The 24,917-nt window shown below is 40.5% G+C and overlaps 1 protein-coding gene across 1 annotated transcript in view; it reads right to left on the reverse strand.

Annotated features, from left to right (window-relative positions):
- adgrb2 (adhesion G protein-coupled receptor B2) overlaps positions 1-24,917 on the reverse strand; it is a 170,297-nt gene that overhangs the window by 127,197 nt on the left and 18,183 nt on the right. The window contains exon 2 of the mRNA XM_039605297.1: positions 757-837. Coding sequence (XP_039461231.1) covers positions 757-837 — 81 coding nt within the window. The remainder of the gene's footprint in view (positions 1-756; positions 838-24,917) is intronic.

A 24,917-nucleotide genomic window follows, 5' to 3' on the forward strand; every position in this document is an offset into this window, starting at 1 on the left:
AAGCGAAAACGAGGAGCCAAGTCCCTCCACTTCTCTCTTTGTAAATTGTTTATGAGCGCCGTGTCCTTTGATGGAGGCGTCATCACATGGCAAAGAAGGAAATCAAATTAATTGCATGTCCGTTAATCGCATTACATCTTCATTAACATGCTGTGAGTCAGGGCTTAAGCTCATCACATATGCCTAGAGGACTAGAAGAATGGAGGAAGAAGCAAGGAAGGGGAGGGGTAGACAGGGTAGGATGAGGACAAGATAGACCCAGGGGTTTCCCCTCCTATTAAGGGACTTCCTCCTCTACGCCGTAGATATGAATATGGAAATGCATGTGCATGCGTACGTACAAAAGGTTTTCAAATTAGGATATGACCTATCGTAGTCTGGGTGAAATAGGCAACATGGAATATCTTGTATGTTTAAGGCCGATTCGTCTACATATTTATATATATATACATACATGTGACATTCTCATGTTTAATAGATCACGCTTTGAATAATTCACTCATTCTTTTTCCAGTCTTTTCTATTTTTTCCAAGTTTCACACGCCGACTCAAAAATTTCACACTTTCACAAATTCACACAAGTGAATGATTAAAGGTGGCAGCTGCCCTAGGTTTCTTCACCGAAAAGAAAAAGGTTCACCTTACATAAGTATTTATAGAAAACTGACTATTTCAGTGGGACATACAGCCTGTAAAGGTCAGGTTGTCTTCTTTCGTTCCAGGCTCTGGACACCATTGCACACTCGTAATACTCACCTGTTTGTGCCTGAAACACACCTGGCTGGTCAGCTGATCGTGGTCTTTGGGTCTTCACCTTCAGGTCGTCATCATACGGGTCTGAAAAAAATAACAGACATTTTTTTTTTTTCATTTTAGTCTTACTTAACTTCCTTGTGATTACATGGTACAGCTCAAAATATATGAGGGCTCCATGGGTTGCATGGGCAAATCAAACCTGAATTTAAAAGCTGTCATAAATAAGCGCTCATCACCATCCACATTTCACTTTTATGTTCAGGAAAAGTAAAAAAAAATACAGGAAAGCTTAAGTACATCCAAAACACGACTCTGGCAAAATAAAAGTACAAACGCCTACATTTCCTTGGCTTAGTGCTTGTAGCAGGAAATTTAAAGAACATGACGAGACGTTTTAGCACACGCCGCGCGGTAACAGATAACAGACTGTCAAATCTAGTGTATAATCTCCGAAAATCAGGAGGAAGCAAATTTGGACTGGCTCATTAGAGGGGAACATTAGGAGGGGAAAACATGAAATAAAAAAAAAAAGTATATCTTCTTTTGAATGCATGCTGATAATGTTCATGGTTCAGCGCAGCAAACCAAGTAAATAAAAGTTCTGGCTTGGAGATGAGACTCCACACACACATATAAAATGCACCAGAGGGACTTGATCTAACAAATATGTGAACATCTCACATAAGCGGTGAGCATTTCTGGAAATGGCATTAAGTCGGTCTCTCAGAGTTAGTGAAATCACACAACATATCTAAGTCAGTTTCATCTCAGCTGGTAGAAACGTGGAGGCATGTGTGCAGGCCGTTCTGTCTGGTTCAAATGGATTTTTAGGCTTAGTTTCACCAATGCAAGTCTTAATCAACTCCCTCAGCGGGGGGAAACAATCTTTTCTTTCACAGATCTTATTTTTTTTCTCCACTTGGGAACTTTTTTGCAGCAGCTGCATTTATGGAAAAGGAGCTGACACACGTGGCGTATCTAAGGTACATTATCTACACGGAATGTGATTGTGTGTCTGCGTATTCGATTACAGAGAGCAAAAGTGAAATTTCCTCACGTTAGCCTCCATCAAGCAGTTGACCCAAGAAAGAACAGAGACGTAGCATATCCTCCCTATCCGGCACACACGCACACACTCACACATGCAAGTGTGAATGCCTGGGAAGTGTGTTGAGGCTCTGCCATGATTGCTCAAACGCCCATTGCTACCAGACCTTTAATTTGGCCTTTTAGAGAATCAACTCTTTGGCGGGGGAAAAGAAGCTCTTTCCCCGTTTGCTCGTTTTCTGCTTTGTTCTCAATGTGATCATTTAACAAAAGACCAATTTTTTTTTAACCAATGGAAAAAAAAGTAATAATCCTGTTTGCGTGCTGTCTGCGCTGTTGCAGGTTACAGCCGTGGGTAAAATAAATAACTGCTGTGCACATGTGTGGTCTGTTCATTTGCCTTTAAAAGAAGCCAAAATGAGCAAATGGTGCACCGGGAAAGTATTTAATAAGACAATTAACAGATTTAATTTTCATCTAATTGAATCATTTCTTAAAAAACAAAAATCACACTTCAGCATTGCATCAGATTTGACAATCAAGCACAAAACGGAGATGTACATGCCAGCATGCCCAGGGATTTGAAGGAGTTCTCATTACGCAATCTTTCTCGGGTCAGCTCGTGGTACAGACGCCCACTTACTTAGCTGCAGGTTTTACAGTCATATTTTACACGGAAAATGTGAGACCTTGAGCGAGCGTATCGTGCTCCCAGAAATTTATGGCTTGCTTTGCCACAGTCCTGGGCTTTATTGACTGTACTCATCATCGCCGCTACACTAACATTAGTCATCCTCCTAAACAAGCAGCATTCATTAGCTGAAATATGGCGTCAAACGGTAGCTTTTTCACTGCTCTTTTAGTTTGACTCTCAAGCTCAAGCTTGACTCATTGTTAGATTCCTTGAAACTGCAGCCTGGGAGACAAAAGATTCAGCAAGAGTTGAAGAAAATGTCTACACTACCTGACACCGTTTTTGGTGAGAAAGCATCCGTGGTTTCCGTCATATTTGCATTCAGTTCAATTCAGCTTTGTTTACATAGTGACAAATGACAAAAACAGTCACCTCAAGGTGCTTTATATTGTAAGGTAAAGACTCTACAACATTAATTGGCCAAGTTAAACAAAGTGCGTTAAGAAGGTGTGTTTGTTAAGGCCACCCATCCCTATATGTTCTCATCCCACATTCATCAGTGCGACTTTAGGGTATAAATGCTGAGTGAAACTGAATGGTCTATGATAATCTTCAATGGGAAACAACCAAATCATCTGCCTCGATGCATAACACTAACTGGACAGTGTAGATTTTTTTTTAATAGAACTTTACGCATGTGTGTAGAGTTAGTTTGAGAACAACAGGAAATCCTGGTCCAGAGCAAATTAAGCCCACATAAGTGCTTGAGGTCAGTGAAGCAGTACAGAAGAGTAAGGTCTCAAAATCTTTATCACCTTACTTGAGTGTATAGTTCTTCACAGAAACTGTACACTGAAGTTATGCAGCCTTCATTAACAGTAATAAATCACAAAGCAATAGTACATTCATGTAGTTGTAAAAAGCATCACAATATATCAAGTAATCCAAAGTATTCACAATACATTATTCACATAGAGTAACTTAACGGAATACGTTACAAACTACATTTTGGGGCATGTATTCTGTAATCTGTATGGAATACATTTTAAAAATAACCTTCCCAACACTGTGTGTAGAACAGTGAGCAGATATGGTGGAGACTATGGAGTTTTAATGACACATGGCAAAGTTGAAGGAGTCACCGAGTTTGTGAACCAGTGAGTGAACAAGACAGTCGTGGTGCGTTTCCACTGGGGTGCTGAAAGTGTTGCTGTGCTTCCCAGCACTGGACACATGATGGACAAGCCATTAGAAAGTGATGATAGATGGTTGACAGTTGCTGTCCCTCTCCTTCTTCTTATGATTGGGTGCATGCCTCTCGCGGGCTGTCTGCTCCCGGACTTCGAAACTAAATGAATATAGCGACTCGCTTACAAACTTTCTTCATCCATCTTCTTCTGCTTATCCAATTCTTATCCGGAGGTGGGTGGCTGTCCCAGCTGTCATGGGCCAAGAGGCAGAGTACACCCTGAAGAAATCACCAATCTGTCGCAGGGCTAACACATCGAGACAAACATCCATTCACGCTCACTTAGACTCACCAATTAAGCGAACCCCATGCATCTTTTTGGACTGTGGGAGGAAGCCTGAGAGCCCCACATGCAAACTCCACATAGAAAGGCCCCCAGGCTGGAATTGAAGCCAGGACCTTCTTGCTTTAAGGCGACATTGCTAACCACCGCACCACTGTGCTGCTTCAACCTTCCTTCAACATTATGAGAACGCTTAACACATTTGATGCAAGAAATAAGTTATGATTTTGCTGCACCTCTCTTTTGCATTGACAACAGATTTTAGAGTTTTTCACGAGTTAACGGAGGTGTAGCGTAGTAGACCCAACATCCCTATTTCGCTTGAGGCAGCCTACACTTCAGCTTCATGTAAATGAAGAACTGGCAAAATGCAACGCTGTGCAACCAGAATGCATTTGCATGTGCTACGTCCCAAGAGGTAACCTACACACAAAATTACTCAGGACTCCCCACTCTTCACCACACCAAAGGAAGGGCCAGCCAGGTCCAAGATACTGAACAGCAGTTTATCTGCACATAAACTCACACACACAAAAATCAACACAAGGCCCCATTTACGTCCAAACTGCCAAACTGGAGTTGTTTCATTGCACATACATTTCAAATGACCATGTTTTTTTCTTTCTTCATGTTTTTCTCTTACTAGATAATTTTCAAATCTTCCAACTCCCACACCAGAGGTTCACGGTCTGTCTTTTTGCCCTCCACCCCCTCTCCCTCTGTCTGTGGCCTTTTTCTCTCTCGGTTCTATAACAAGATCAGAATTTAGAAGCGTGTTAAAAGGATCGATGTGAGATGAGCTTTGGCCCCCCGTGAGCTTGTCGGAGATGAGCGGTGACCAAAACAATAAACAAAAACTTCCAAAGACCCTCCTACTCTTCCGTAACCAAAATTAAAAGGCAAGCAAACGAGTCCTCTAACCTGAGCGCCTAAGCACAAAAACATGGAAAAATTCTCAATAAAAAGGGCCTTTCACGCCTACTAATCTGCAATGATGTGCTCAATGTTTACAGTGTATGATCAGCATGCTTTCTTCTTTTTTTTTTTTTTTTTTACCAGTTACAAAGACTATTTTGCCAGCAGCTCACAGCTAAGAGTACAAATATCGGATTTCACTCTCTCAACTCTCGGATTCAAGTTTGAATTCCCAATTATGCTACCTACACAAAACTCCCAGTTCAAATAGCAAACTATCTGCTGGCTCACTGATGGATAGGGAAGAGGCGAGGAGAAAAGGGTGAAGTGGAGTTCAAGAGGCTGTAAACAAATATCACACATGATCATGGATCATAACACATGGATGCCTACACATAGACGACAAACTAGAAGCATGGAATTGACAGATCCGGTGGAGTGGCACCATTAAGCGGGGGCATCTCTCGCTCGTGACCACTGAGCCATTAGCGCTATATCATTCTCATGACTGATTGGTGATATTGAACTTTCTGCTTAACACTGTATAAACAGAAAAGGAGGGAAAGAGCGGGTGAAGGAACCAGAAAGATTATAAAGAGAATCAGGTGAACTGTGTCCAAAAAAAGACTTTTTCCCCAACTGCTGATGACCAGGGAGGACTATTTTTCTCTTTCTTGTTATTGCGCTCTCTCTCGCTCTCGCTCTCACTCTCTACCTCGCTCTCTCTTTTGTCTTTCTCTCTCTACGTCAGGTCTGCAGCACACAAGAGGATTTAGATGGACACCAGTGCGCAGTCCACTGCAATAGAAAGCAGAAATCAATATAGATAAACCCCTGAGTACTGACCTTTACAAACCACACAATATTGTTTAATGTTCTGAACTGCACTTTAATGGACACGTCATTGCACACTTCATGAAATAGTCTTATCGTCTTTTATCCTTACATTTCCCCTAAACAATTTTAGCTGTCTCTTCATCGTCAGGGGAACCTGTTTCCCACGTATAGCCGGCAGTATCACTTGTAGTCATTAGTTGGGTCGATAATCCTCTGATTGGTTAGGAGCACAGGTTAAGACGTGATATTTTATTTGTAGCATGGCTGTGCATTAATGTCGTCTGTGGAGCAAAAACACGGCAATGAACAGATCACTAGTCGTATAGTTAAAATTTGAAACAAATAGATAGATCAAATAATCACGGGTCATTAGCTCCTGCAGTTCCGGCCTGCTTTTAAAGCAAGCTGTTAGTCATTTCATGCATTTATGTGTGGAAAAACTAAGCATGATACATGCTTAGCAGAGCTAACAGCACAGCTAGCCTTGAAGCTTTTTTGGCATTAGCTTTGGACTGTGCGCTAACAAATGCCAATAAATTAATACAATTTCAATAAATTTCAATAAATATCTGTTATCATGTTTCTTTTTGCCAAACTTATGTCAATCAAACGTAAAATGCAGGTATCTACTTTTGGATGTGCAGAAGCGGAAAAGTTTCCCAGAAGTCTATGGTTTGCTGGTCATTTGAGGATAACCACTTGACTTGCTTGCCTAGTTGGAACCCAACTGCTAAGAAGAAGAGAAAAAAAGTGGCTCTTGACCATTCTCATCTGCCTCTTTGCCCAAGGCCGTTATCTCATCTCAGCCTCAAAGTGCTAATAAAGTAGCGTGTAGAACTTGAAATCCCATTCACATCCCTCGGTGGGCACCCACCAGCATAGAGACATTCTGGCTGCATCTAAAGGGAGACACGAGCGATATGACAGCAAAGACCATGCAGGCCAGGATGTGGCACGTACACACCCGGAGACACACGCGCACACACATCAGCACAACAGAAGTAAATATAGTTGATAAATAAGCGTCATGCAGTAAAGCAGTTTTGAGCCATACAAAGCAGCAGGCAGTGGTAGGGGATTGGGCCAGAGTCAGTTAGAGCCACAGGCTCCTTTGTCAGACTGAGCCGGGATTTAAGCTTGCTGGGAGGGCTGTGTGCATGTGTATGTTGTGTGTGTGTGTGTGTGTGTGTGTGTGTGGGGCTGGGAGACTTATTGTAATATGGTAAAACAGCTGTGTTAACTAAGTGAAATGCACAAATAGTAGTGGCACAGAAATGTTTGCTGGTCGCTATCGTTGGCGCTTTTGTTGGACCGTCTGACCAAACACACACTCTCCTGAACACGTACAATCACAAAATCACACACGCACACATACACACACACACACGCACACACGCACACAGAGCCATTTCTCAGCCGTATATCAAATCTGAGCTTATAGCTCTCTGGTGCTGTCCATTTACTCCAGGGTCCATCTGGGAGAGCCCAAACTGATAGAAGCGCACCATAATGGACTTTTTATAAGCTACTGGACAGACAGACCCACTCCATCTCTCCCTCTCTCTCTCTCTGTTACTTCTCCTCTCTCACCTCTTACTCTCTCAGCTAGCAGATATGAAGAGGGAAGCTGAATCTGGTTGGTGCAGGACACTGTCTGGCTGACTACGGGGGCACTCAAGGTCATTTCAAAATGGATTCAGCCCCACAGGCTGACTGGTTTTTTGGTTTCACACCTCCAAATGTATACCCACGTACACAAAAATCAACACGAGCCCCTGTGTAAGTCCAAACTGCCAAATTGGCGGTTTCACTGCACTTACATTCTCAATCTCAAATTGGCCTTTTTGTTTTTCTTTCTCCATATCCTTCTCTTATTAGATAATTTTCAAATCTTCCAACTCCCACACCAGAGTGGCTTGGCCTGTCTTTTTGCCCTACACCCCCTCTCCCTCTGTCTTCTACCGTGGCCTTTTTTCTCTCTCTCGCTTCCATAACAAGATGAGAATTTAGATGGATTTATAGTTGAGTAGACTCTGAGCGAAGCTGCAGAGCTGCAATCAAACCGCAATCGATGAAGGGATGTCTCACACTGGACTGATGAATTACAGATAGTGGTTAAGCATGTTTACACAGCTGCATCCGTACAGTGCATTTACAATAAGCCAGTGTAGCTGTGTTTGCCATCATGGCTGGAAGCATGGTAACAGGATCGATGTGCGATAAGCTTCAGCCCCCTGTGAGTTTGTTGCAAAGCCAGTGTTTCTGCACTTTGTCCTCTGCCTCTGCCTGACACATGTTATGTAAAGTTACCACAGCCGCAAGGTGAAAACCTTGGGTCCACATTTAAACACGTAGTGTCTGCTATCCCAGCAGTAAGACGCAAGCATAAAGGTTTTATTTTACTTACTTAGATAAAAGTGACGTTGTTGTCAAACTTGGTGCACTTTTTTTGACTGGAGCTGTAGAGGACAGGATCACTCAGTTTTGTCAGAAAATACACTTCCCTGAATTGCTCGGCTTAGTTACTTAATCCCCCTTTTTTTCTCAGGAAGCAGAAGGATCCTCTGGAGACAAAACAAACTCCGGACTTGCAAAAATGTAATTAAATTCAAACATCTAGATTAAACAGAAATGCTGAAAGTACATATAAATGATCCATTGTTATGTTTTTCTGCTTAAGAATTGAAAGCCTGCTGCAATAAAACCCATCCGAGTTTAACCCACCAGCCAATTTGCTACTGATGACTTTTATAGCTGAACAGAATGGACAGTTACTTTGGTGGAAATGGATAGGCACGTCACACAATGCAGTTACTAAAGCTAAATGCAAACAGGAAGAAAAATCCACAAAAAAATTCCATCCAGAGATGGAGTTGACCACTGATGCGTACGCTGACAAACGGCCCGCCATGTTCCTGCCAGCCTCCTCAGACTTCTGTGCTTCTGCGATCACAGACTATGCATCTCTCCCAAGTCGATGCAGCTGAAAGAAGGTGTGTACACGACTTCTGCCAGTCCACTTTCGACCCGATCACTGCACGCATGAAAAGAATAAAGCAAAATAAAATTTGGCCAGTTTGCGTGACGGGCTGCCAGGCTTATTCCACACTTCAGCATCAACACTGGTCCATAAACACTGACGAATGCAAAGCACAGCTCTCATGCTTGATTTGCAGAGACTCACTTGTTAATGGAGCCTAACACTGGGGAATTAACTAGGGTTTATGTTGCATATATGGTTCGCACACCTAAATGTACTGCATATTTACAAAAGAAATTGGGGTAATATCTAAATCTTATCATAATTTTAATAAGTTTAATTCTAGTGTAATTATGCCCTTAGTTTGTTTGTCCCAGCTGTTTAAGTCAATAAATAACTGCAGGTTTATAGGATCAATATGTGAGTGAATATTTCCAACTATAAGAAAGGATCAGGCAGAACCTGATGACAAAATATCATCTATTCTTCTGGAAGTGAGACAGGTGAGCTGCCACACAAAGACCTACAGTTTATATTTGTATTTATTTGTTACACAGTTTCTATCCTCAGGTTGAATAGTCCTGAATTCCCTACAGCTATCCAAGACTTTCATGTTACTGTTAGCCCTGTATGATATGAATTTGAATGTTTTTTTGAGAAAAAAAATATAATCCACCAAACTTATTGAGAGCTTGGGGGGGCTTGTTGATATATTAATCAAAAATATATCATTTGGTTTGTTGCCTGAGGGAAACACCATGCTCGAGAGGGTTAGTAGAAGCCAGATTCATCCACTGAAATCAAATATAGTTTTGCTGTCCACTTTTTTTCTCCCTGTTCTTTCATCTTAACTTCAAAGTCATCATTTGAAGTGGTGGTTACTGCATCAGTATTGTGTGCATGGGTGTGACATCTCTCATTAATATTTAAATTCAATGGTCCTTTATGGCAGTAAGGTTTAAATAAGAAATAATTATTGATACCAGTTGTTTCATATTAATCATAAAGTGCATTTGCAGAATTTTATGTGTGTTTAGGAAATTATTTATGCATTAATAAATAAGATTTGTGAGCAACAAGGATAGCAGATTTGGGCTGATAATTATAAATAAAAAATGATTATGTCGTGGTACTTTAGGCTCCGCAGAAGTGAACATTTAAATGCACAGCAGAACCTCTGGACAATTTAAAGTTTCAGATTATCCAAATAACACATACTGACAAGTTGACGGCCTCTAAATGATTAAACTACAGTAAAGAAAGTGGCACTTGTAGCAGATACCACAGAACATGTCCACATCCATGCTAGAAGCTTTGTGAGGCTGAATTTAGGCAAATCAGTGCCTAGAGCTAAAGTAACATGGTAACAGTGACGATGCTTACAATCCTGTGACGTATTAAACATTTTTACTTTAATATCAGTGTTTGCTGTGTGATGAAGTTTCAACAAATGAAAGTTTAAAATAGTATGCTGAATGGTTCCAACGGTCAAAAAGGTTGGAGTGGTTTCTATCGCTACTGTGTCCCCCCAAAAATAAAAGCTTTTAAACACATAAATCCAGGGGTGTAGTGCTATTTGTTCAAGTTCTCGAGTAGAGGCAAGTTTGCGGTCAAGTTGTATCTCCTATTTTAGGTTGTGTAGCTACTGTTCCTACTTTGGCAAATGGCAACTGACTACATGATCAAATGTTTAACTGGCTTTATGAATAGTTGATAAAGTCTTCTGTCTCTCCAGCCTCATCTTCATTTATTTGCATGTTATGCAATATATTAGATGACATCAACACTCCTTAAATATTTAAGGTCTTTTTACATCTAAGTTTGTTTTACTCTTGCATGACATACATATGATACACATGATAGCCCCCCTCTCTGCCTTCATCGTCTTTATTCCTTCTCTTTCTCTACAGTCGCCACGTATAGAATATCACCCATAACACGCCCCCAAACCAAACTTGGCTTTTCACCGTGACGCGTTTCACAACAGCGTTATGTATGTACATGATGCAGCCACACGAAAAGATCGATTACTGCTCACATTAGCCTCTGCAGTGGGATGCTGTTACCATAGCAACGTCGTCATGCTGATGCTGTAAAGGAACGGATGTAGGGGGGCCGTGCAGAACGGTGGAGGGAAGGAGGGAGGGGACGGAGGTGGATTATGAATTAGTGTCCACACTCTGTCGCCGGTCCTGTCTGAGAGGGAGAGAGAGCGAGCGGAGCCGGCGGACCGCTGTTCTCAGCTGCCGTGAAGGGCAGCTGCTGTGCTCTTTGTGCTAGAACTTTTGTGTTTCTTTCATTTTGATTCTTCTTTGCTGTTTCCTTCTGCTTTCTTGGTTCGTTTTTATGTCTTCTTCTTCTACATTTACTTTTATTCATGCATTCATTTATTTTCAGCTTTGTATTCAACTTTTTCCCCACTACAGCATGTAAAGGTTTCACACATGAATGTTTACAGATTTAAACTGCAATATATAGACACAACAACCAAAATCATAGCAGCTCTTTTGCCATGTGTTAACTAATCACAACTGTTGATGTTGGTCATACACCGCTACACCTGTTCAACTGCTAATTAGCACAAATATATAATCAACCAATGATATGGCAGCAAATCAGTGCATTTAGACATGGTCATGATGACCTGCTGACGTTTTAACTGACCATCAGAATGGGAGAGAAACTTGACATAATTCACTCTGAATGTGGATGTTCTGAGTCTTTCAGAAACTGCTGATCTGCTGAGATTTCCTTGCAGAACCATGTCTAAGATTTACAGAGAATGGTCTGAAAAAGAGAAAATATCCAGTGAGCAGCAGTTCTCTGAGCGAAGATGTCTTCTTAATGCCAGAGATCAGAGGAGAATGGCCAGACTAATTGGAACAGATAGAAAGACAACAGTAACTCACATAAACACTCTTTACAAACATCTCAGAACACCATACCATATACACTAGCAGACCATAGTAGGTGCCACTCTTGTCAGCTAAAAAAAGGAAACTAAAGTTGCAATTCATATTCAATATTCAAAATTGGATAACAGAAGATTGGACAAATGTTGCCTGGTCTAATGAGTTTCAATTTCTACTGCCACATTTGGATAGTAGGGTCAGAACTTGGTGTAAACAACATTAAAGCATGAAAAGTCCTGTTGGTGTGATGGTGTGAGGGATATTTTCATGACACACTTTGGGCCACTTAGTATCAACTGAGCATTGTTTAGATGCCACATCCTACCTGAGTGCTGCTTCTGATCATGTCCATCCCCCATTATAGCCATCCTCTGATGGCTGCTTTCAGCAGGATAACGTCACACACCTCAGATCCCTCGAAACTGGTTTCTTAACCATGACAATTAGCTCACTTTACTGAAATGACATCTTTGGGATAAGGGGGAACAGGAGATTCACACATGGATGTAGAACTGAAAAAGCTGCAGCAATTGTGTGATGGTGCCATGTTAACATGAACGAAAATCTTTCCCGAACTATGTTATTATTTGCCATGAAGGCAGCTCTGAAGGCAAATGAACTCCCTAGAGCAAGTAAGGTAGCCACTGGCCAAAATAAACCTAATGAACATAAGAGTGTATGTTCATTCATGCAAGGCATCGTTTCCTCTTTGCAGTAATTAACAATGAAAAGGCTGGCTTTGTTCTCTGAAAAAAGGAAAACAGCTACTTAGGGGGAAAAAAACAGATCTTTACTTTAGATACCAAATCTACATATCCAGGCACAAAACGTGGAAGCCAAATCAACCCAGGGCAAACCCTTGCAGGTGGATTTCATGACTCATAAGAGAGCACAATGAGAACAGTCTCAAATAGCCAGACTTTAGTTCTCCACTTCTTAGAAGAGGCAGAAAAAATGATACACCTGCCCTCAGTCTCCTCTCCAGAGTATACAAACACTCACACACCACTCACTTCTGCTCTGTCAACTACCTTTCATCAGTGGGAAGGGTCAGCACAGCAGGACAGAGGGGAAATCTTTTGGGCCTCTCATGCTCAATGCATGTGGACATGCAACACAAGCATGACTACACACAAGCACGCGCACATTCAGACATGCTTAGTTTGGCTCAGCTGTAGCAAGCTGTTCCTCCAATCTACAAGACATTTTGTTATTCCACTTTTTTCTTTTCAGAGACAACATCATGGCAGCATGGGTGGTCCCCAGAAAATCGATCAATAAATAAATAACTAAAACCACTTTGTTCTTTGCAAACTCAAACTGTTTTTCTTCTGTTGGATTTGTGTGGGTTCATCTTGGATTATACACACTTACAGTTTGTTCCAGCTGATTTTGGACTTTCCTTTAGACACAACAGCTCTTTGCTCGCCCGCTATCGTGCTCATTAGAATAAGTGCTAGTGTGTGTTATTTCTCTCAATATATGTGATTTTCTAGGAAAGCTATGTATTTAGAACAATATGCTCGACAAATGAATAAGATTCCCCAAACCCATTCAAACTAACAGGCACAAAAATGACTCCACATTCATACAATGATTATTTGTGCATAATGAAAAGTTACTTTTATAGTTTCAGATCATAAAATCAGACAGTTGGAACATGGAGACTTAAGTGATGTGCAGTTCAGCTCTTCATATCAGCATTAGGAGTTTGCAATGGCGAGGCAAATCTCCATCAAATGACCACTGGAAGCACTCACAGGGTACCTCTGTACTTCTGTAAAAATGTGTGCTGTGTTTTGTGTTTTTTAGCAGATGATGAGCTTTACAGGCACATTACATTAGGTGATGAGCGTTAACTGCTTTATTTGTGCATTAGCATCACTGTAAAGCTTTTGTAACTTGTAAATTGTTTCCTGAATGTTACAGCTTTAAAAAAAAAGTTACATTGTCACAAATGTGAAATCAGCACCATATGAATATTATTTAAAGGGTCAAGCCTTACTGTATGGCAGGTTAATTGACACTAATATCACTTGCTTCAAACAAGTGACAGTTTTGTTGCTTGATGAGTCTCTCATCTCATCTAATGTTTTTTAGCTATAGACAGCTGTCTCTTATCAGATGTATAAGCCTTATCCGCAGAGCTTAAATGGATCACATTAGATCCCTTTAAAATTTAGTTGTGATTTGCATTGTGATTGTATGTGCATTTCAGTGGGATTAAATCTACTTTAGGACCATGTTTGTTAAATCTAGGCTTAAAGATTGATTTATAGTCAAGAATTGAAAGCCTGTTGTTTGCATTTATACTTTTGCACTGATGTGTCTCAATCTCTCTGTCATCACAAGTGAAACTTAACAGATCATGCTGGACTTTGAGCTAAAAAGGACTAACTTACTGAGCAAAAATCTTGAACCAACCCTCGTGTAATTATATGTTGCTAGGAAAATATTAAATAGGTTCAGCTATTTATTGAAACATGTACAAACATACATGGAAATATAGTTTATATCAGCCAAAAGTAGAGTATTTGTAATTCTAACAAAAATCAATAGTTGGTATGACCACCATTATTCTTCAACAGAGCCTGAACTCTCTAAGGGAAGATTTCTTATAGCATTTTTTTCTTGTAAGCTTAGATTTAACAGTTTCTTTAAGTAATCTTCAGGAATAGTTATCCAGGGTTCCTGAAGGACATTCAGAGCTTTTCATTGGATGTTGGCTGCCTTTTATTCTGTTTTCTGTCAAGATGATCCCACACTGCTTCAGTAATGTTGAGGTCTGGGCTCTGGGGAGGCCAATCCATGACCGATAGTGCTTCATTGTCTGTTTTACTGCACTAGCAGTGTGTTTTGGGTCTTTGTCATGCTTAAAATGAAGCCAATGACAATCAAACACTTTCAGGATGGTATTGCATGGTGAATCAAAGTCTGATGGTACCACATGTGTTGAGATTTCCATCACTTTTGACAGGACACCAATGTCTGAAATGCAGTCCCAAACCATGAAAGAGCCTCCATCGTGTTTTATAGATGATTATAGACGCTCACTGCTGTACCTCTCTCCTGACCGCCTTTGTACACATGATGACTATTTGAACCAAATATTTCGAGACTGGATTCATCCCTCGATAACACCGCTCTAACTCTTCTTGACAGACACCCTTCCACTTGAGATTGAAAAGCTACATGTGTGTTGGGGTCTACATGACCTTAGTGGATACTTACCTTCCTTACAAGGTATGCATTAGACTATTGCATAGACTACACATTTCTACAAGACAAACTTATCAAAACTAGCTAAGACTTTACTTTGCTGTAATTCCATACTCTGAAAGACATTTTTCTTGCTTACGGTGCACTTTGGTCTACTTTGCATTATCATCTCTGAAATATCTGCCGGGTAAGGTCGAAGATGTACAGTAATGTGAAACATAAATCACAGAGGTCCTCATTCACAATTATTCTTATTTCTTTGGCAGAGGGTATTATTATCTTGTATTAACATATTTGACTCCGACTCTGTTGGCAGCCAACTTTTCCCCGCGGTGTAGTACTTTGAATAATTCCTGTAACTGCAGAGGATAACGTTCGAAAAAAACGCAATTGTAACTTTGAACCGGTAAAAACATTATAGATGGTAAAAAAGAAAGAAAGGCTGGCTATGCGAAGATAACCCTGACAAACAAGAAGAAGAATACAAGTGAGAGGCAAGAAGACAGAAAAAAAAAATACACGCTGTGTTTGCTTGTTTGATCAGTTGGGGCTCGTCTGAAAGCTGTCAATCAGTAGCTACTATACACTACTTGAAAACCTGGTTGTATGTATTTACTTCCTTTATTTACTTCCTTCCATCTTTTGTTATTTTCCTTAGAGTAAAGCACAGGAAAAGCATAAAAATTCCTGCCACAACTGAAAAGCCATACTACTTCCATCATCCCCATAATCCCTCTTTCCACCTTTTTATGTCCTGCACTGCTATTATCAGCCTCTCTCTCACTCCCCCTTCTGGAATGTGACTCTAGGGAAAGGGAAAAAAAAGGAAAGACTAGTCAACGGCCTTGACCTAAAGCAAAATGGTTCTTCATATCCTTTGTGTAGTAGTCCACATGCAGCATACACATACACACACACATAAACAGACATATATGTCCTGCACTGAGAACAATGTTCCTCTTAACAGGGCTCAAGGACGGCCAAGGCCTCATAAGATCACGAGATGAGGTGTCTCGGCCCGTTCTTTCCTTCTCTCGCTGCTCAACAAAGTGTTCCAGGCAATTTATTCCAAGGAGAGAAAAAGGTGTTGTGCAGAATGAGCACCCGGATAAATAGCTGAGAGCACTCAGGCCACAAGGCTAATCGAGAGAGCGGTGCAGTCACGCAGCATGAAGGGGGCCCTATGCTAAAGAGTTAATTTCAGCTGTGGAAATCGACAGGGCTAATCTGAGTTGTGTGTTGGGTTTTTTTTTTCCAAGGAGAAATGCTGCATAATGCATACTAGACACTGGGTTGGAATTTTAACTCTCCTAATTTTGAAATCTCAGTGCTAAGCTAAATGAATATGCCATGAATCATCGAAATAAGGCTCTGTCCTAGATTCCTTTATGAGCATGTGTGGGTATGCGTGTCTCAAGTGGCGTGAAGCATTTATTCTTTGCAAAACAATAATTAGATTTTAATTTTTCTTTCATTTTCTTTCATTTCATTTTCACCTTTAATGGGTTTTTTTTGTCGTAAAGTCATTTTTTTTATTACGAATTGTATCAGTGTATCCCCCCCAAAAAATAAAAAATAAAAATGTGTGAGTGAGAAAGTAGCTGCACTGTAAATCCCACAGAAAATCAAGGATCGAGTGTGCAGAAGTGGTTGGCTCTTCTGCCATTTTGAACCTATTATTTAGGTTAACTGGTTTATATAGGGTCAAGTACCAAAAGATCTCATCCTTATAAAGCTGCAATAAACTGGTTAGAATGTGAAATAACACAGAGCATCTTCTAAGACTTACCCAAAGAGATGTGGAGGATCAAAAGCTGCTGAAGTGAAAATCGAGCTACAAAGACACCCCGGAGTTTGGAGAACAAAGGTAAGCCAAGAAAATAAAATCGAACTTGACTTCTTCTTGCCAGTGCTACCCCTCAGTCTCCTAGTAGATACACCTGTAGTATAAATCTGAAAAGTTGAGGTTGAGGTCACTGAGACTTGAACTTTTTCAAGACTTTTAGTAGATGCACCTGTGATATCAATTAAAACATCCTAGGTGACATTTTTTATTATGTTTGCAATTTTGTTTTAGAAAACTTGACTCCTGAGCTTGACCTTGAGTTCCAGGTCACTGGTATTCTAACTCACGCAAGATTTTAGCAGATGCACCCATGGTATGAATTTCAAAATCCTAGGCAACCTCCTTGAGTTATCCCAAAGTTAAAATTCTTGACCCACTTCTTCAAACAAGTGGATGGTCTCAGACACACTGAAAGGACATAAGTACTGGGTCACCTGTACGTCATACCTACAGGTGCTGGCAGTGGAAACCTGTGCTGTGAAGCCCTGGGTGCAGAGTTTTTGAGCTGATGCTGATGCCAGAGGAGGTTTGAAACAGTTAATGAGTCTAAGGAGTATCGATGACTGTCACACCCTATGCGCTTCAACGTGACGTCACTCTTTAACTTTAAGTGTATGTTGTGGTTCTTAAATGGTTCCACTTTGCAATAATACCACTTAAAGCTGACTGGAGGGAAGGACTTTCACAAACTGACTTGATGCAATGGTGGCACCACTTTTACAGTAGCACACTCGAGTTCACTGAGCTCTTTAGAATGACCCATTCTTTCAAAAATTATTGTATTGTAATTATAGTAAAAAAAAAAATATTGTAAAGGCAGACTGCATGGACAGGTGCTTGATTTTATTTGATATTATACATGCTTTATATGCATGTATAATGCATATATATATATATAAGCTGAACTTCAAGAATTTGAGGGTAGTCCTGCTTCTTCATTATTCCATCCACTTTGTGCAATGTACCAGCATCACTGGCAGTAAAACAGCCACCTCACTTCTTGGTGAGGACCCTCTCAATGCATCCAAATTGGGCAACGTACTAACCCCAAGTTACCCTCTGAATCATGTAGGAAAGGCATAGAAAAAAGTGCTTGTCTGAATGGATGTGAATGAGGCATGTTGTATAAAGCATTGAAAAGCATAGAAAAGCACTATATTATAATGAGTCAATTTACCATAAATGCAGGTACTGTCATACTTGTATATTTAATATTTATTAAACATTAAGGATTTTTAAGACAATGAAAATACTTCATGTATTTTTCATGCTTTAGTAGGGGAAGACATTTGTAGCATATTGAGGCCCACAAGTTCAAATAGTCGGTGATCCTTTTATGGTAAGATCCTCCTTATAGCCGCATCATTACATCGGGTTAAATGGAATCCACTGCTGCCATTACAGAGGATCAACCTTTCCCCTTCTCTCGTTTTTAAAATAGAAAAAAACTGTCAGCTGTCACTCCTGTCCCTTCAAGGCATAAATGTACCAGTGATTTTAGTCACTATCAGTCACTCTTGCACCTCCTTGCTATATGCAGTACTCCTTCTTGCTGTCATAGGTTTTTCACTTTCATGAGTCTCTGGCTCTTTGCCCCTGCCAGTTCCTCTGACCTACTCCTTGCCATCCATTCCCCATCACCTCTCAATTACACTCTTCTTCTCCTGCCACCCTTCCAGCAGAATGAAAGTGGAAATGTTAGGTGCAACTGAATAAAGTCATTACTTCCTCTGCTCAGTCCTTGTCTCATGCACCTATGCCTCCACTTGACTTGCTGTGTCCTACTTATATAGCTTTAAACAATAATGGTTGGTAAAGACTGACACAAGTCTGAGGATTAGACTTTAAGTTTGGTTCGTGGCAAAATTAAAGGCTTGATTTCACTGGGCTACATCAAAGTGCGGAGCGCATCAAATAATATCACAGGGAATTGCAAAACTGTCCAATTTAGCAGGCGTTTTCAGACAAATCAAAGCATATCCATGAGGTCCAATGCCCTTTCAAGTCTAAACAAAAATACTTTCACAGAATCAGTGCAAGAAGATCTTGACTTTCAAAAAACAAGAAATATAATACCTGAAGAATAACAGAAAAAAACAGGTGGAAACTGAAAAAATATTTAGCTGGAAAAGTATTTCTACACATTTTACTTTGGTTTAAAAGCCACATATAGGCAAATCTTTAGTATAAATACAATGAGTTAAAAAACAATGACCAACATTTTATCAGGAAAATGCTAAATGTTGTTCATTTTAATGGCACGGTAGCACTCTGAGCTAATATTTAACATCTAATATCAGATATAATTTCAGTGTGAGTTTGTGGGTGCCATCTAATCCTAAGTGAACAACCTGTCAAATATATCTTTTAATGATGTTTGAAAGGTAGGTGGAAACTTGCTGAATTTGCGATCATCACATTGCATCATTTCATGCAAATTTACTCTGCTACCACAAGTAAATATTGCTCTGCCCACCTCATTACATTGCATCCTCCTACATTCTTTTTCTTTTAACTCACGATTGACATGTGCATGCATGTGTGGCTGTGTCTGTTTGTGCGTGTGTGTGTGTACTTCATGTGCTTGTTTCGATAGACTGGCAAAAGACGGATGAAGAATAAATGTAAAAGCAAAATGCATCAACTGCACAAAAAGACCTGCTTTGGTGTTTTAAAATGCAGACATTGATTAACTTATAGGTATAGTTCGTCTTTGAAAGCTAACAAATCTCTCCCATTCACAAGTATTACCTGTAATGTTTACAGCATTTCTGATGTGGCTCTGTTACAGCGTTCCTCTCTATTAACTGTTGTTTGGTATCCATAAATCTTTCCCCAGAATTTCCTCTGTCAGCTTAATGCTGTGCTGATTAATCACTTGATTACTTCTAGCCAATATTCATTGGATTAACCTTGCCATTTGATGGCTTTCTGGTCGGCTTCCCGGAGAACAATAATCTTGGGGGAAGAGAGTCATGACCAAGAGACTGGTTCTGTGGGAGGCTCTGCCATGGAAGGTCAGGCATCTTTGCGTCATCTTGGAGAAATCACACACACACAGCTGAGGGACAAAGAACACTGAGCTCCTTCTTTCACAACAGAAAAAGACACAGCAGTACAATCCTTTGAGAGCATGTTGAAGCTGGGAAGAAAGCACACCTTAAAAACTGAAGAAAAAACAAAAAGAATCCCGACACTGGCCAGGATTTTTTTTTTATGACCCTCTTTAAACCTGAAGTGTTTCAGTGAAAAGAGAAAATGATGCAACAGATATATCAGCAAGCCTGTGTTTTGGTACATCAAGACATACTGTACTTTTCAGTCTTCTTCTGAAGATCCACTTGGCCTGGTTGAGTGCCGCTACACCTAGAGACATTTGACGATGACTGCTGCCATACGTCTCACTGAACTGACCACCACAGCTTCACAAACAGCACTGGGGATCACAAATGCACAAAGGAAACCACACTCACACATGAGTCAAAGTATGTAATGAAAGTCTCAGCTCTATCTGTGACCCCTCAGGAGAACAATGTCAAACATAAGGCCCGGGGGTGAGAATCGGCCCGTCAAAGATTCCCCACTGAACAATGTGAAGGAGGACATAAATTTTAGATGTTTAACAGTATTTTCCTAAGTCTTGTGGCTTTTCCTACTGATAAGAACCTCCCCCAAGATAATTCATACAAAACCAAAGTAAATCAGTAATACATAAAGAAATAAATAACAGAAAATTCCTGTTTTTTCACTATCTACTGTAGAAATGTATTATTTTTACAGTGGGCTCACAGGCTCAAGAGACAAGCTTTTTTGGAATATTACACATTTGTTTTTTTCAATTCAAACCCAAAGCAGCATTTATTTTTATCATGTGGAAAAACTGAGATGTAATATTTAAATTGCACTTTTTTTGTTGAAGGTAACTAAAATAACTAAAACTTATAGCAATCTTGTGTGGCTATGTGTGCATAGATGACTTAGGTGAAGATGAGAGGATTCCGCAAAGTACAAGATAGAAAACATGAAAAGCAAAAAGACAATTGAGGAACAGGTGGGGAAAAAAGAAATCGGGTGGATGGGAGTGTGTACTTAACTGATATTACCTAGTGATTAAACACTTTGGAGGTGGAGAATGTAGAGAGCTCAAATAGCTGCACTTAAGTACTTGAAATGGTGAATGTACTTAAATGACGCTTGAAAAGGCAAAAAAAAATGTGCAGCGAGGTGCAATTAACATAGTTGACTAAGTGCAACTGAGAGTTTTTCCTTTTAAAGTTTTAGCAATTGAAATGCAGTGTTGTAGGATCAACATCAACATCAAAAACAACAACCTTAGAGTGTTCATGTGTCAGCCCTTTGGTGGTCTTAGGATCATTAGAACCGTCACTGCTGTAACAACCCTTTAAGCCACGAGGTTCAAAGGGATCAGGGCAGCTGTCCAAGCAAGCTATTACAAAGCAGCATCCACCTCCATTACATCAAAGCCAACAGCTGTCTGCGTGCAAGTGCCTCTTTTTTTTCTTCATCTGCACTTGCTGCTGTGCGCTCACCATTGTGTGAGCCTGCATCAGTGTGCGTGAATGTGCCCGGGGAGGGGGTAATGAGGACCACTGGGGCTAGTTTAAACAACCAGGGTTCACTAGCGGAGAAGTGAGCTGGAGCTCCAGTGCTCCCTGGAGCACAGAAAAAACCAGAGCAGCTTCCCATTCTTATAATCTCCAGCGCACGTTACATCAGGACTCAGCCAGATGGGTAAAACCGCTCACCCTCGACCCTGAACTCTTGCAGGACTGGCACTTCCAGAAATTCAAGGAAAGGAGTTTAGCCATGTGGTGTTGACTAGTGGAAGCTCCACTAACTTTCCAGTGCCACACTGTGTCCTGTGGAGCTACATAAGGCTTCTCTGCTTTAGCATGTTGCAGGGTACACAAACCATTTGCAAAGAATAAAGTAAAAGTTTTGTTTAATCAGCACAAAAGTTTAAAGTATACTTTAAAAAAAAAAAATCTCTTCTTTAATAACAGCTAATATTTTGGAATTTAATCAATTCATAACTCTCATGGCATTTTTCTTAGGTAAAAATGATATTTTTGATGGGGCAATGTTTTCCCCCGGGGATGTTTAGATACGTCCAGCATCCTAAAACCTCCCAGTGACACTTCAAATTGTCTCCATGCCATCTTTATGAAAATGAGAGGTGTATCTGTAAAACCATTATCGTGTTTACTGGTTGGTTGTTTGATCCCTGGACCCTCTGGTCTGCATGGCAAAGTATCCTAGGGCCAGGTACTGAACCCTAAGTTGTTCCTGATGCATTCATCTTAGTGTGAATGTGTGTGAAAGTTAGATAGACATAGAAAAAAAGAGCTTGTGGCTATGAATGGGTGATTGAGGCACGTTGTATAAAGTGCTTTGAGTGCTCAACCAGAGTAGAAAAGATCTATGTAAGAACTAATCCATTTACTGTGTGAGTCGGTTTTACCAGCTGAGAGAGTTTTTTTTATAGCAGCCCAGGATTATTTTGTTCTGCATCCTGTCCAAACAGCATCCTCTCTGTGTGACGTGTTGGTCTCGCAAACGTAATCTGACATCTGAGCAAAGCCAAAACAATTTTAGATTCCAGCTGAGATGATGGCATTTTTACCTCTACAACTTTTCTTTGCAACATAAAAAAAAATGGTTTTATATAGCCGTGAACATTAAAAGTCTTTATTTAACATCTACCGCAACAACTAGCACTTTTGGCCTCAGGCGCAGTAGAGCTATAACAAACAAGAGGCGCGAGGCTCACGTTAACTTTAAACCTTCAGTTTAGCTTATTTGGGTCCAAATTTAAGAGAAGTTCTGCATATGAGAGCCTCATACTTTTTCTCAAGTTGGCTGCCTTTTCTGATTTTCTGATTGGTCACTGTTTGCAATCAATTTTTAACTGGTGTGTTTGTTTTACGCACACAAGTGTAAATTCTATTCATGTAGCCTTTTTGCTACTTTGGAAAATAAAACTATAGCTATTAGACCTGGCTACTTAAATGGAAGCAATGTAATTTATTACAAGTGCAATTAATGAGCTAAATGACAATGACAGTGACATCATTAGTGAAATCATTACAACTGCAATTATTATAACCGAATAATACGCTAATCAGCATCAATATTGAGGAAAGATTGTGTGTGTGTGTGTGTGTGAGTGTGTGTGTGTGTACGTGTTAAGGTTATATAACTTTAGTAGTTAACACCAGTAGTTTAACCTTCATTTAAACTACCGGTGCTTTAAATGAAGGCTGTGCTCCAATATACACATGCGCACAGGTACACATAAAACACAGTGACAAACAGGCTTACACAACTAAACTCAATCTCTCTCTCTCTCTCTCTCTCTCTCTCTCTCTCTCTCTCACACACACACACACACACACACACACACACACACACACACACACACACACACACACACACACACACACACAGTAGCCTCATCACCTTACATTGATTTCCCGCTGGCCAACCAACTGCTTAGCCATCTTTGTGGTGACAGGTTGACCCATGAGGCCTGTTAGGTGCTTGCATGCACGCACACACACGTGCACACACACGGACACACAGGGAGCTATCCTGCAGCCTTTAGGGAACTCCCTGAAGCATTTATTGACCACAGAGAGAAAGTGGCTATTAATCTGACAAAGGCTTAAAAGCCTGCCACCGTCTGTTTGTTTGTGCATGCTTGTATGACATGTCGGTACATGCAAATGTGGGTGTTTGTGGTCTGCTATTTAATGCATTTAACAGATGCATGTTTTACACTGTGCTTATTTGTCTTTGTTTGCATTCCTGAAGGAGTGTAATGGTCCTACGTAAAGATCCACTTAACAGATAAATCCAGTTGGAATTCAACAAAAAAAGAAGGGAAATTACTCTACATGTGTTACATAATTAGCTGTGGTGTCAAAGGTCTATAGTTTGGCCCCCATGACACCTTTTAAAACATAAGGTGAGCTTTTCTAACCTCCATTCCAGCAAATTACCGTCATCCTGTTACTTCTGCCAGTTCAACACCCTAGAGGCAAACCTCCAAGCCTGACAGAGCAACAAGATAATGAGAGAACCGAGAGAGAAACAGAGAGGCGCAGGAAGAGCAAGAGAGAATGAAGGACACAATATATTGAAAATGCCCGTCTCTGTGCGTGCATCTGTGCGTGCACTTGCGCCTTCATCCATCAATTAAAGTCTCAACTCTAAGATCCCTCGCTTTTCATCTTGGCAACATAGAAAAGCAAAACTTATTTGTTGAGCATTAAAAATCCATGCCGCGGGAACACCGGTTGCCATGAGGTCAGAGATGGCGAGGGAGACAAAAGATCTGTCTTATGTTGTTGTGTTTCTCTGCCAAGAACATCAACTTAGAGGAATTTGTCTCCGGAGCCTCGTTATTGTCAACTCACTGTTAGGGGCCCACTGTGTTCTGAAGTGTCGCAACAATACAAAAGCATACACAAGTGCACAAACATGCGTAATTTTCTGTTGGCTCAAAAAAACCATCATCACTGTCTTTTTTTTTAGCTTCTTCTTTATTTCCATGGTAGCAGAAAAAGGTTTGACATGTTGTAAAACTGCTGTTCAAGTGCCAGAGTTATCGTACGCTCTTTATGTGTCAGTGTGTGTGTGTGTGTGAGTGTGTGCGTGCCTTTGGCGTGTCCTTTGTGAATGATGGCTTTGCTAAAGTGCTGCGAAAAGAAACATTGGTTTTCTACGCCTTTGATTCATTGCTGGTGTGAGAGAAATTTGCATAGCAGGCAGACTCGGGGCAGATCTGGGCTCTCGTTAGCCGGGTGACTGGATACTTCATCATTATCATCAGGCTTGTGCTTTGGTTCCAGCCACTCTGCCCTTGCTCATAATCTTCAAGAAGGCCTTGCAGAAGGCAAAACAAAAAACAATAAAGGTCTCGAACAAATTAGGCAATGCAGTGTGTGAAAGCCACCAACTTATTTGGTTGTTCGTGGTAACTCATGCGGAGTAGGTTTCACCTATCAGCCTGTTTTTTCTCTCTATGGTCTATAGTTTTGGCAGTGGCATCACGGATACAACTCAATATTTATTCGTTTGCCAATAAAAATAAAATGTTTTTGATATTTCTTTATGTGATCTTAGAAATGTACAGTGCTCCTGAGAGGTCAAAAACTGTCACACAAGCAAATAGAAAAGTGCTGTGAAAAATCACAACAGAAGTGTTTTTGGGGAG

This window comes from Oreochromis aureus, linkage group 22 (genome assembly GCF_013358895.1).
Source record: "Oreochromis aureus strain Israel breed Guangdong linkage group 22, ZZ_aureus, whole genome shotgun sequence".
Lineage (NCBI taxonomy): Eukaryota > Metazoa > Chordata > Actinopteri > Cichliformes > Cichlidae > Oreochromis > Oreochromis aureus.